A 12,652-nucleotide genomic window follows, 5' to 3' on the forward strand; every position below is an offset into this window, starting at 1 on the left:
GCCTGAAAGGAGGCTGGAGCCGGGGGGGTCGGTCTCTGCTCCCCAGGAACAAGCGATGGGACGAGAGGGAACGGCCTCAAGCTGCGCCAGGGCAGGGTTGGGTTGGGTATGGGGAAAAACTTCTTCCCCCAAAGGGCTGTCAGGCCCTGGCCCAGGCTGCCCAGGGCAGGGGCTGAGTCCCCATCTCTGGGGGATTTAAAGAACGGATAGATACGGTGCTTGAAGACATGGTATAGTGGTGGGCTTGGCAGTGCTGGGTTAACGGTTGGACTCAATGATCTTAAGGGTCTTTTCCAGCCTTGATGATTCTATGATTCTGTGATTACCTGTACCTGCTTCGGACAGAAAGACGTTTAGTGATGTTTTTCCCCCCCCAATCTGATGGTGCTCCTCTTGGGAGCGGGAACTTTCTTCGTTGCAAAAGTCTCTTTGGTCCCTGTTTGCCGAGAGCCTGGCGTACGGGAGTGCGTGGAACCAGATGGTGTCGGAGTTGGGTAACGCGCAGCAGGCACGAAAATGGGCTGCAGCCGGGCAGCTCCGTTCCGGAGCCTGCGCTGGGATCCGCATGTTCGGGATGGGTTTGAGGTCAAGGTGACTGTTACGTGCTTCAAGTCATCCTATATGAATTTAAGAACATCTGCTGCATTTGGGGATTAATTTTGGGAGTGGGAGAAGGCTACAAGGATCTGATTGCTTCCCTGTTCTGCAGAATCTGATAGATTTTTATTCCAAGAAATACTTGATTCCCTGGTAATGCTTCTGAAGAGTGCGAAGGCTGCCTTTTCTCACCTGTCCACAGAGGATGTGTGATTTGAATCAGAGTGAATTTTAAGTCTCTGAATGAGTTGCTCTGTGAGCAGCAGCGCCGCTGTTCCCGTAGTCTGTACCTCACAGTGACCCCATGATTTAGATGAAAGCGTAAAGCTCTTGCCCTATTACAGAATGTATGGTGAAGCATTTCTGAGCCTAATCACCCCCCTGTTTTACTGTCCATCGCTAAAAAATTAACTTTTTTTTTTTTTTTAACGCTTACAATGATGCTTCTGTTTTCTTCCTGCTCTCCTTTATTTAAAACCTGCGTGTTCCTTCCATTTTACTGCTGGCTGCGTTGGAAAGCTCACAAACGGAATGTGCTTGGAACGTGCTTCTCGCCACCCTGTACGGGAAGCTTGATTAAAGGGGTTTGCCTTTTCAGATTGTAGTTAAATAGGCAAACTAATACCAGAAAATTACTCCCTGTTCTGCTGCTGTCAGAAACATAGAAAATTCAAGGGTAAAAATTCCACGTGCAGTTTGGAGGATGATTAATTGCATGTGTTAACTATGACTCCAGTACCTAGTTTCTCACCACACATCAGTACGGTTTGCAAGCAAGTCTCAGCACCAGAGTACAGTTACTACCGCTACGCTTATAACACACAGCTTTCGAGACCAATGGATAAAAAGTATGGAAAGGGAAAATTCCTTTCCTCCAAGGCAATCCGTTAGTGGGGTTTGAGGTATCGCGGGTTTCTAGTGGCTCAAGGAATAGCCAAATGAAGCCTGACCTAACGTGTACTATGGAAAGCCTGTGGTTTAGAACCTGAATTATTTTTGGCGCTATGCAAATGTCTTTCAAGACAACCCCCCTCCAAGGACCTTGCAGCAAAGGGGCTGATCCTACCGGCACTTGCACGTGCTTTCCTTTATTACCAGGTTGTTCTGTTGAAATGAGTTTAAGTTTTTATAGGCTCTGTGCAGCAGGTAAATAACACAGTCAGTGTTTTAATAAGCAGGATGTGATTATTATGTTTGTATAATCATTTATTATGTAATCCTCAGTTTATACTTGTATAATTTTTAGGGGTTCAGAGCATGATTCCCTTTGTAAACTTGGGAATTTTGTCAAAGCACCGTGTTACGTGTTTGGTATCGCAGAGGGAGACACTACTGAGCAAAGCAGCTGCAGAAGCTGGTAGCTATTGATTTATTGTGTTTTGTTTTTTAATAATTACTGGAGCTTTTTCATATTTGAAGGTAGCCATGTAATTCCTGACTCATTCACGTCATGGGACTTCTGTTGATCTGTTTTACGCTTTCTTGCAATTTGGAGCCAATTTCGTACCTCATTTTTAAGGCTTACGCTGCAACTCTTGAACCAATTGTCCGCTTTTGGTTTAATTTAGTAGAGGAAGCAGAAGTTTTAAACGTATTTAGGTTGTCCATTTTCATTAAGCTAGTCAAAGAGGAGAAATTCTAGGTAACGTCTGTGAAGAAGGACGTGTTGGTGCGAGATCAACGCTTCGCTGCCGCGTTTTGCTTTCGGCAGCTGATTGGCGCCTGTGTGCTGGCCTGTGAGTTAGAGCCGTCGCGCAGCAGCGCCGTGTCCCGTCCGGCTGGCAGCTGGAAATCACGGGAGGGGGCTAGGAGCTGGGAGATGGGTTCAGGAATGGGAGGGAACCAGAGGGGTTGGTTGCGAGGTGACATGAGAACCGAAGGGTTGGGGGAAGGAGGTGCTGGGTTACTGATTGAGGGAGAAGGGAAGGAACAAAGGTGGAAGTCCATAGAAGAAACCAGATTTTTGGCCATCTGTGTGAAAACATAATTTTGTGAGTAGTGGAATTAATGAACTGTAAACACGAGGAACCAGTTAATATTTCCAAAATTCTGGCTTTTGAAGCAAATATTGTCTCTTACATATGAATTAAGAATTTCCATAACTTTTAAAAAATATATTGGGAGTCGTTCTTAAATGTTGAGCTTTTAAGTGTAGGCTTAGTAACCTGGAAATGAGAGAAGAGCTGTGGGTCCGTATTGTAAAAACAAAGGTGCTTCTTACAGACCAGAACGATTGCAACGTTTGAAAATGTGGCAGCGTTGTTAGGAGGTTGCTTAACGTGTGAGTTTGACAGTGTTTGGGGCTCAATAACTTTATCACAATTACTAAAATTGTAACCCGAGAAGGATCAAATATCAGGTAAAAAGATGTTTTCTGTTCTCTTTTTATTGTGATACAAGGTAAAGGAATGCACAGTCTTTCCTAAAACTTCCTGTCACATAAGGAACCACAGCAAAATTGAGCATTACACTGGTGCGGTCCAGTTTTTAATCTGACTTGCTCTAGTGTAAACATAGCTAGTGGAAAATTTTGGAATTAAGAGAACATAAAAAAGAGAATATGATCATTCACTTGCATTTAAGGCAGTTTATACCATAACAACTTCTGAACGTCTTGGAAATGCCAAGTTCTGGATTGTTTGATTGCTGCTTTAATAGAAAACAGTTTCCTGAGTATTTGGTTTATGTTTTTGGTATTACTGGTCAAACTAATTTCTCTTAAGAAACTTACTCTGTCATAATCTCTTTGAATTGAGACTGTTTGTTGATATTGCCCTTACATTGAAGAGGAAATGTGGCCTGAACAGTTTTCAGTCCCTGCTGTAATCAGTAAAATAAGCTAACGCACATTTACATACTTTTTCCTAATACAATATAGAAGAATAGAAGCGTAGAATACTTTAAAGCAAAGCGTAAGGCAGGGTAATAGTCTCTGTTTATATAAACATCACATCACAAAACTTTATGACCAGTGTCTCTTCTCTTATCAGGGTGCTGTTACCTAAAGTACAAGTGTTAAAAGAGGATGAGGCCAGGGAAGAAATCCAAAGAAATCACTCTTCCTGGTAATTTTATGCTCTATAGCAACCAGCAATAAGAGCGTGAGCTAACATACCCATAAACATAGTGCATGGTATCACAGCGTGACTTTCTAAAGCTCGTGAAGGGTGATCTTCAGATTTTTATGGTATTCCATGAAACTAACTCAGATAATGTAAGTTGCAGTCGTTTGCATCAGTTTCTAAAGTTTTGGCACTGCATGACCTTTGCTAAGATTAAAAATCAGGGCTTTGGGCACACTTTTTTAACTACTGCTGTACAGTCTCCATAACCACTCTTAATTTCCTTCCTGCAGCCGAGCGAAAGACGTAACAATGCCAGCGAAGCTTCCAGTGAATTTTTTCTCCACAAGATCTCCAGTCATTGATCTTTTTCGGGGACAATTAGACTATGCAGATCACCTTCGTCAGGATTCAGAAATTGCGCTGTATTTCTTCTATGCGCCGTGGTGTGGCCAGTCCATTGCAGCAAGAGAAGAAATCGAGCATGTGGCCAGCAGATTGTCAGACCAGGTAACTCCAGAGAAGATAGGAATCTTAAACATGATAGCTTTTTAATCTCCAGGCCGATGCTAATTTCTGTCATCCCATGGGAACCATTAGGACTTGAATGCTGACATTTTAGGGTATCTCAGCCAGTCGTCTTAATTTTAATTTAGCATACAGAGTGTTAGGATAAATGGAGAAAACCTGTGATTCCTGCTGAGTTGTCTGTTATTTCTGCTCCTGAGTGGGGAACTCTACAAGTTTCTTCTTGTGAAGTGTTCTCAGATTTATTCCCCTGCCTTCAGACAGAAGTTACAGGGAGTTTGCTTCCCATTCCAGGATCCTCAGAGGCACTGGTAATCATGTAAGATTGCAGCCCTAGTGCTGCTTTCTAGCAGTTGGTTACCTGTGAACACTTCACCGGTACCGCTGTCCTAAACCTCCGCCCGTTGAGCTCCACTCTGCCGAAGAAGTAATTAATAGGGATTATGACTAAGTTAGTAAGTTTGAAAGATTTAGATTAAGAAGCTTAAAAACTAGAAATAAAAGTGACCAAAAGGATTGCTGTGGCAAAATGACAAAAAAAAAAAAAAAAGTCTTGTGTGATAGAATTAAGAGGAGCAGATGTGGAATGCTGAGTTGAAAAGACACTGAAAATAGCAGATGGAATGGATTGGAAAAAAAATACGTGTTAGATAAAGAAGGTCACAGTAACATACTTTGTTGGCTGTGAATTTTTACCTGCTTTGCAGGTGCTGTTTGTGGCTGTAAATTGCTGGTGGAACCAGGGGAAATGCAGGAAGCAGAAGCATTTCTTTTATTTTCCTGTGATACACTTATACCATCGGAGGTAAGATTTCATACGTACAGTCTGGGTTTCTTCTTGTTGTTTTGGGAAACAGAGATATGGCAGGAAATGTTGCATTTTGAAAATGTTATATTTATGGCTATAGTGAATAGGTGTAGAGGAGGAGATTCTGGGTGAAGCTCATCCTGTACGCTGCTTAGGTGTCAAGAAGGGCTGTAAATGTCAGTTAAATGACATGCTGCACAATGCTTCATCCTTAAGGAAATTTTCTTTTGCCTGTGCATCTCCTGGAAGTTCTGCCTCCAATGAAAAGTAAAGAATTCAGATTTATATATTAATTTCAGTTGTCTGCTTGCTCTGTAGACGGATTTTATCAACTGGTCCCAATTTGTGACGGCAATAAAGTATGTCCTTAAGGGCTATTGAAGTTAGTGGAATTTAAGTGCATATTTAAATGGCACTTTGTACTGAAGACTTCCTTCTAAATTTGAACTTTACACTTACTTTTTTATGCTCCAAATGTTGAGATATCATTGTATAAAACTTTATATAATCTCACTTTTATTTTTTAGTATTTGTATGTCTTACCCTTTATTTTTTTCTCTTTGTGTGGAGCAGAAGGTAAGGAAACACACTTTCTAATGCTAGGTACAATAGAGCTGGATGCTGTGTAGTTCATTACTTGCGTTTACTTGTGTGCTCTAGTCTTGAACTGCAGCTCTCTTCCATTACAGAGGCTGATTTTGGTTTTTTGGAGGGATTTATGTATTGAGGAGGAACAGTCCTGATCTTTATCAGCTGAACTTGGAATAGACACAGACGGCACTGGCATAATTCAAACTGTAGTAAAAAAAACCCCAGCAATCCCACTTGGATGTACATTGACTTAAACTTATTTCATCTTGAAATTACAACACAATAGATAGATACACTTGGGTATTATCAGTAACCTTAAACAGAGTTGCAAAAAGATGAGCTGTAAATTCATACTGATGCTTCATAAAACCCCAAAGGGCAATGCACCCTTCATGCCTGAGGTGTTAAACCTCAAATGTCGCGTACTGGGCATGTGACACGTTGAAGCAGTGCGTGGTGCTGTTAAGACAAAGGTTTGTAATAAACCAGTGTAGGACGCAGAATAATCTAGTGGGCTCCTGAAGACCATTTCAAAGCATCTGAATGTAGGTATCTCAGTGCGAGTTTGATATACATACAGACACTCTGAAAAATAAACTATATTAAGAAATGCATCACATGAAATTCTTCAGTGGGAATGGACTAATTCCTCATGCTTTTTGCGTTTGATTTCAGTTTGGACTGTGATGCTTTGTCCGACCTAATGTTAATAAATCAGATGCAGGATTTCAAGGGGATGACAGAGAAGCTCTGGAAATCATAGCCACAAGGCCTAGCCCGCCTTCCGTTGTAGCACTGCCTAACGTGGTGTGAGCTGTTTTATCAGATGGCTGGGGGAGAAACTGTAGACTCGCCGAGTCTGTTCATCAGCAGCGCGACTGGATTTGTCCCTGCTTTATTGAGTGCTACTTGTAAAAGTCTATGTAAAAATATTCCACCTTTTCAGGTTGATACTGTTTGAACTTTTTAAAGATTTTAAAAAATCAAGTGAAAATAGTGACATTTTTCAGATCTGTATGTTTAAGTCACGTGTATTTACTTCGGACAAAGCAGGAAGATACGTATACGATCATATAATTCATACCTGCCTTTTACCAGCTCCTTTAATGGGACTCAGAGGTGGTCTCCATCCCTTCGTCCCCCACCACCACACTGCACCTACCTACAGACACTGCATTAGAGTCGCTGCGATTGCTGCGCTGTACTTCAGTCTGGTAACACAACTCCTCTGTCGGTTACAGAAGCCACTGTTAATTAACACAGAGAGCAATTCCCTAGAGGCTGAGCGTGCTGTCTATGTAACTCCTATCTCTGCCACCCCCAGGAGGGACTCTCTCTATTGTTAACTTAAGTCTTAATGTTTTATTATTTTTTTTGGTACTAGTTTTGGACCAATTGAATACAAAGGCCCTATGAGTGCTGTTTATATTGAAAAGTTTGTTCGCCGGGTGATGACACCACTACTCTACATCTCGTCTCGATCAAAATTACTAGATTTCCTCTCAAATTATGAGGTACTTGTCTCTCTTCTCTAGCTTTACCACTGTGGTTCAGAAAGAGTTTGACTTGTTTCACGATTAAATTTGATCTGCTCCGAAGTACTAGTTTATTTCCAGGATCCTGAAATCAGTGCCCTGTAAATTTGTTAAAATAATAAAAATATGAAATGACAAATTCATCATGTTGGTTCCCTGTATAGTGACTCTTACGATTCAGTGATGCTCTTAATTTACAGTACTTCAGTATGTAGAGACAATAATCAAAGTTGTTACCTCACCAAAAAGTTAAATATGAACAAGAAAGAAGGGAGAAATCTTTTCGCCAAAATCTTGCAGTCTGAGTTGGGAAAGCATTTGAGAAATATATAGTAATTGCTTTAATTTTTAAAGGAATATGAAACCTTTCTAATAAGATAAGTCTGTTAAGTAAAAATAAATGTGAAATCAGTTGAAATAACAGCTCTTAACGACTTTGTATGCTGTAACTTCATGATTTTAATCCACTGGTACATTGTGTTTTATTAATTTTCGGTCTGTTGTGTTCAGAGGTGCCAAGATTGGTAGCAATACTAGTGGATTAATAACTTCCAATTAGACGAAATGCGCTTACAACAGAACCATTTATAATCCCTTTATAACTGTTCATTTCTGTAGTGCACAACGGAGAAATACCATCATCTTTCTAAAACCCAAGCTATTAGAGGAGAACGGAAAACCTCATCAACAAATTGATGCTGTAGTAGCGGCCAAAACACGGGAGGGGCTTTCCAGTGGTTGAGAACGAAGCAGGGTCCCTCTTTGAATTAGCGCGTCTTCTAACGCGTGGTTCTGCCGCAGGATGGAGCACGACCTGTGGTGCCAAATGAGAGCTGCCACAGCGTAAGGGACCGCAGGCTGGTAGCTACCATGGGTAGGTGCTGTGCTCTTCACGCTTCAGTTTATCCCTCAGGAGCGAGTCGTGGGTTTAGTTTTCCAGTGTTTTAAGCGGGGACTGTGGGTCAGGAGTAGCGAGTTGTGTGTCTGTCTCTGATGTGATACTTTCTGGGATCACAAGCAACCCTGTTGTCCTTTCACTGCTTCAGTTTTACCATTCTAAAACGCTGTTATTTTTTTGCCTCCTATAGAGATTTGTAAACAGCCATGCTTGGTTTTTGGTCTGTGTTATGTGAATTATTGGTAGTCTGCAAAAGGTAACTAATAAGCATAGTGTCATTAAGCTTAAATTTGCTTTACAGTAGGAGGTGCACTTCCATTGGAAAAAGACTTAAGATGAAAGACAAATCTGTTGGGGCACCAGAAAATATTTTTTTTAAATACTGCTTAGCAGTTGAACAGATATTTTTATTTTGATGTTCAAACTTCCCCCCTTCCTGTGCTTCGAATTCCGTGCCTCCAAATGCCCAATCTCTGTTTATGTTCAGCCTTTGTTGGTTCTTTTTTCTGAAACGGACTAAGAATAGAGTCTGATCTGTCGTGCTGCCCCGCAGTTGTTTAAGGCTGGGGTTATTTCCCAGACCGTGGCACTACATGCTCAATGTCTAGCCTTCTGTAAAGTTAAGCAAGGAGCGGAGGAGGGGATACAGAAATAACAGCCAATTCATGCAGTTAGATCGATTCAGGGAACAGGGCACCGGCCAGTGCCAGTCCAGGTGAGTGCGATAAGAAAAGCAAATGCTGAGGGATCCAAATGATGAGGAGCTGGGATACAGAGAAGACCTACGAAACGGAGAACTGTATATGAAGGTGGATAGAGAGGGAAACGTAGTCAGGCACAAAGAAAAGGTTCGTTTTAAACCAGAAATGAACACGTTTCATCATTGTAAACAGTTAGAAATGTGAACGTTTTCTAATGTTTTCCCTGGAAGCCGAGGAACCTTTTGTAGGACAAGATACAATCCAGGAGGTGGCTCCTGTGTTTAAGAAGTGAGAAAGTTTGAGGAGTAGGTTACAGAAAGTGCATGTATGGCACAAGCTAATTGCTATTTTGAGAGCCTTGGCTAGTGTCTTCCTTTGATTTTTGATCTTTTGTATATTAAAAATGTTCATGTTTAGCAGAAGGGAGAGAAGACTGTAAAGGATAGGTCATTGGGCATTTTGACCACTGTCTGCTGCTTGATCAGGTTTTTCCGATTTCTTCATCGAAAAGCTAATGAATTTGAAGCTCAGAATATTTTCTGAAAGATTTCTCATCATCAATATCTAATTTTCAGTCTTGTGTTCTGCTGGGGAATGGGTCGTGCAAACTTAGGTTCGGGGTATTTACTTTTGACTTGAAATTTTTGGTTGAAAAGAACCTCTTTGTGGCTGATCCCCAGGCTGCACTTAGGCAGGGCCCATTCTGTTCCTTGGCCGTTTCATTCTCCTTTGGTATTAAGGTCTCCCATAGTAAGGAAGCATTAGGTCGCAGAGCAGTTGCCTGTCACTCGCTTTCGGTCCTCATTGTTTTCTGTCTCTGTCCAGGGATAGCACTATGTATAATCTGTATGTATAACATGTATAATCTGTAATAATGGAGTATGCAATAGGTTGCTAAGCTATTAGCAGATGAATGATTCGTTTGCAGGGCATCGTGTTGAGCTGAAGTTCTGTTCAGCATGCGTTTTCACACTTAAAAGAGCTACTGCACCTTTCTTTTCTTGTTTCAAGGGCATTTTGTTGTTGCCTGTCAATTTACTGATAGCCAGGACTTTTCCATCTAGTCTGTGAAGCTTTTGGTGCTTGAATCTTGTGTTGAAATTCCAGTAGCCAGCTTTTGACAAAAAAAAACATCTAGCAAAGAAAACCAGGAGCTCTACCCACACTCAATTGAATATTGAAATCCATTAAACGTGTTACTATGCCTGAACTAACAAGTACTGTAAAGGTACCAAGGTAAACGTTCAAAGCATTTTTTTGTAAGTTGAACCACACCAAGAGATACTGCAATCTAGCAATATTTTATCTTGCATTCAAATGTTAATTAGCATGTTTTTATTTTTAAGAAGTACTGATGAGCAGAATCCAGCTAAATGTAAGAGCAAGTGGTGTTAGTTACGTGGTGTTAGGTCCGTTCCTCAACCAAATCATGACTATCGTGAGATGCTGTATTGATCTCACGAGAGGGCGCTCAAACCCCGTGAAAAAAATTCCAGTCGACGACTCGAAAGTTAAGATTCTGCATTTCCTAATACTATTCAAGGTTTTTTTGTGATTGTGGAATGATACTAGTGCAAAACTAGACCTGGATAAGAATTAGAATTTAATTTTTGAGAGCAAGGGAAAAAATCCCGTTCGGGAAGCAGTTAAAATCTTGGAATGTATAGGAAGATCTAAGTTACATCAGGAGAAAGACGGGCAGTTCCTACCGTAACTCCAGGTACCTGTAAGTACCTATAATCGGACTTCTTTTATTTTCTTAACTACAGAGGTGTAACAGTTTCATTTTAATCCAAATTGGCATGTCTCATTCTTCATCTGACTAACCCGGCTACTAGAAATGGCCTCATCCTTCTGAGGCACAGAGGAAGAAAACGTGCAGCCTCTGTGGACAGACAAAAAGCTTCATTCACGTATGAAAATCCAGTGTGCCCAGGGAGCTCATCATTTTTGGGCTTTGGGGGAGGAGTTGGTCCCTCTGGGAGGTAGCTGGCATGTGTCTTAACATGGTGTCAGCTTGCTGCTTTGCTCTATTTGTGTCGAAATGCTCCCCGAGCATTAACCAGCTGTGTAAGATCTGACTCAGAAGTGGCTTTGACTTAATAGCTTGCTCTTGCGTGGGGTACTGTGGTGCCTGTGTTAAATGACGATGTGAGAATTTGCTTTCGGTTCTGGATACACAATGTTTTTAACATTGTTAGAAAAGGAACAGACTTTTACTTGTAAACTTAATTAATCTAATATCAATCAACAGTTTCTTCTTTGCATTTCTACAGCACAGAATTAGTGGTATGTAATATTGCTGCCTCTGTTCCCCAGAGGTAACACATTCCTTTCCTCTTGCTGTTTTCTTTCCTGTCCTCACAGATAAAATGAGGCAGGAGTTGCCTGCTTGCACAAGTCTGAGATTCTGGAAAAAAATCATCTCCCTTGCCTCAGTGCAATATAGCCCAAACATAAAAATAAAGAAATACAAATTGGGATAGAAATAACTGAATTGAATAGTAAAAAAAAAAAAAAAAAATTATCTAATTGTAAAAGCTGATCAGTAGCCATGGGTTTTTCTGTTCTCTGTTCCCATTACTTCGCATTGATTGGCCTTTAAATTTCAGAGCTCTTTCATTGCGTAGTCATTTAATACTGTCTTTCTGCAGCTCTTCTGAGTCAGCTGTAGTTTCCGTGATTCCCAATAACCCTTGCAAAGTTTGTTCCTCACCCTTCTCTAAAGCGTTTATAGAAATGTTGAGCTATATGAGCATCTGTACACATCCTGGCTGGCTGTCTTTGACTGTGGAAAAACAATAACTTCTACCTGTAGTTTTCTTTCTTTTCTGCTACTCTAGGAAAGGACCTTTGGTGTTATTCCTTATCACCGTAGTTTCTTCCAATGCGTTTGGTAACTTCTTGTAAGCTCTTGGGGAATTACCGTATGCTGCATTGAGTAGATCCGTCATCTTCATGCTTGCTCATTCCTTCAAAGAACGGTGATAGACTTCAGGCATGGTTCAGTAGTGAAACCATGCTGGCTGTTCTCCAATAAAAATTACTCACCTGAAGATCTCTGTTAATTCTTAAAGTTTCTAGGAACTTGCTGTTCTGTAATTGCTGAGATTTCTTGTCAAGTCTGTTATTTGTTTGATTTAATTGGCATCACACATCGCTTTCCGTTTCTCTGGTGTAGAAACCAAGCAAGAAATAGGCTATGCTACGATTAATGATTTTGTATTTCCATATATGAGTTTCATTAGGAGATGAAACTAATGACTCTTCATTATTGACGTCCTCAGGTTTGTTCCAAAACCTTTCCTACAGACACTCACTTTGAGACAGGTGCTGAAGATGGTTTCATGGAAAGAAAAGCTCCAGTAAGCTCCACTCGAGCAACGCCAACGCTCCGAAAGCGGTGTCTTTAAACTATCCCTATGTCGCAGTCCAATGTTTTATCCTCCAACTTTATAGAGCAGCAAGTCATATCCTGTTCAGCTGATTGTTCCTAACTGCCTGCATGAAGAGAGTTAACCGTAACTCCACAGGATGATTGCTCGGAAGCAGCTGATCATCGGTAACAGCTTGTATGTAGATTACTGACCACATAAACTGTACGCAGGTAGCTGTAGCTACACCAGTTACTGGTTGTTTTGGAGGTTCTTACATGAAAGGAAGGGGGAGTTGCTGCCGTCAAAGCTCCTCTTGGCCTACTTGGATTCAAAACTAGCAACCTCTTATTTAAATTGAGGTATTTCTTCTGTAAGACTTGAATCTCACTTGTACAGAGCAAGATTCCTTGTTAGTTGCTAGCGCCTGGAAGTGTTCGGTTTTGTTAAAATGAGCAGTAGTTGGTATTAGCAAGTGGATCTCTTCATTCTGACAAAAGAACAGGAAAATTTGCGTGGTACTTGAGAAGAAATACAGCATTTTAGACACTTTCCTCA

At 41.0% G+C, this 12,652-nt stretch overlaps 1 protein-coding gene across 2 annotated transcripts in view; it reads left to right on the plus strand.

Annotated features, from left to right (window-relative positions):
• Nucleotides 1–12,652, plus strand: part of TXNDC11 (thioredoxin domain containing 11) — a 34,960-nt gene that overhangs the window by 1,116 nt on the left and 21,192 nt on the right. Inside the window, exons 2-4 of one of the 2 annotated variants that reach the window (XM_082313517.1) lie at nt 3,953–4,169; nt 4,895–4,992; nt 6,971–7,100. In XM_082313517.1, the coding sequence (XP_082169643.1) occupies nt 3,953–4,169; nt 4,895–4,992; nt 6,971–7,100 (445 nt within the window). Of the gene's footprint in view, nt 1–3,952; nt 4,170–4,894; nt 4,993–6,970; nt 7,101–12,652 lie in introns of those variants that run through there. The other variant, XM_082313518.1, reaches the window with a different exon arrangement.

Source organism: Platalea leucorodia (assembly GCF_965183815.1).
Source record: "Platalea leucorodia genome assembly, chromosome: 5".
NCBI classification, from domain to species: Eukaryota; Metazoa; Chordata; class Aves; order Pelecaniformes; family Threskiornithidae; genus Platalea; species Platalea leucorodia.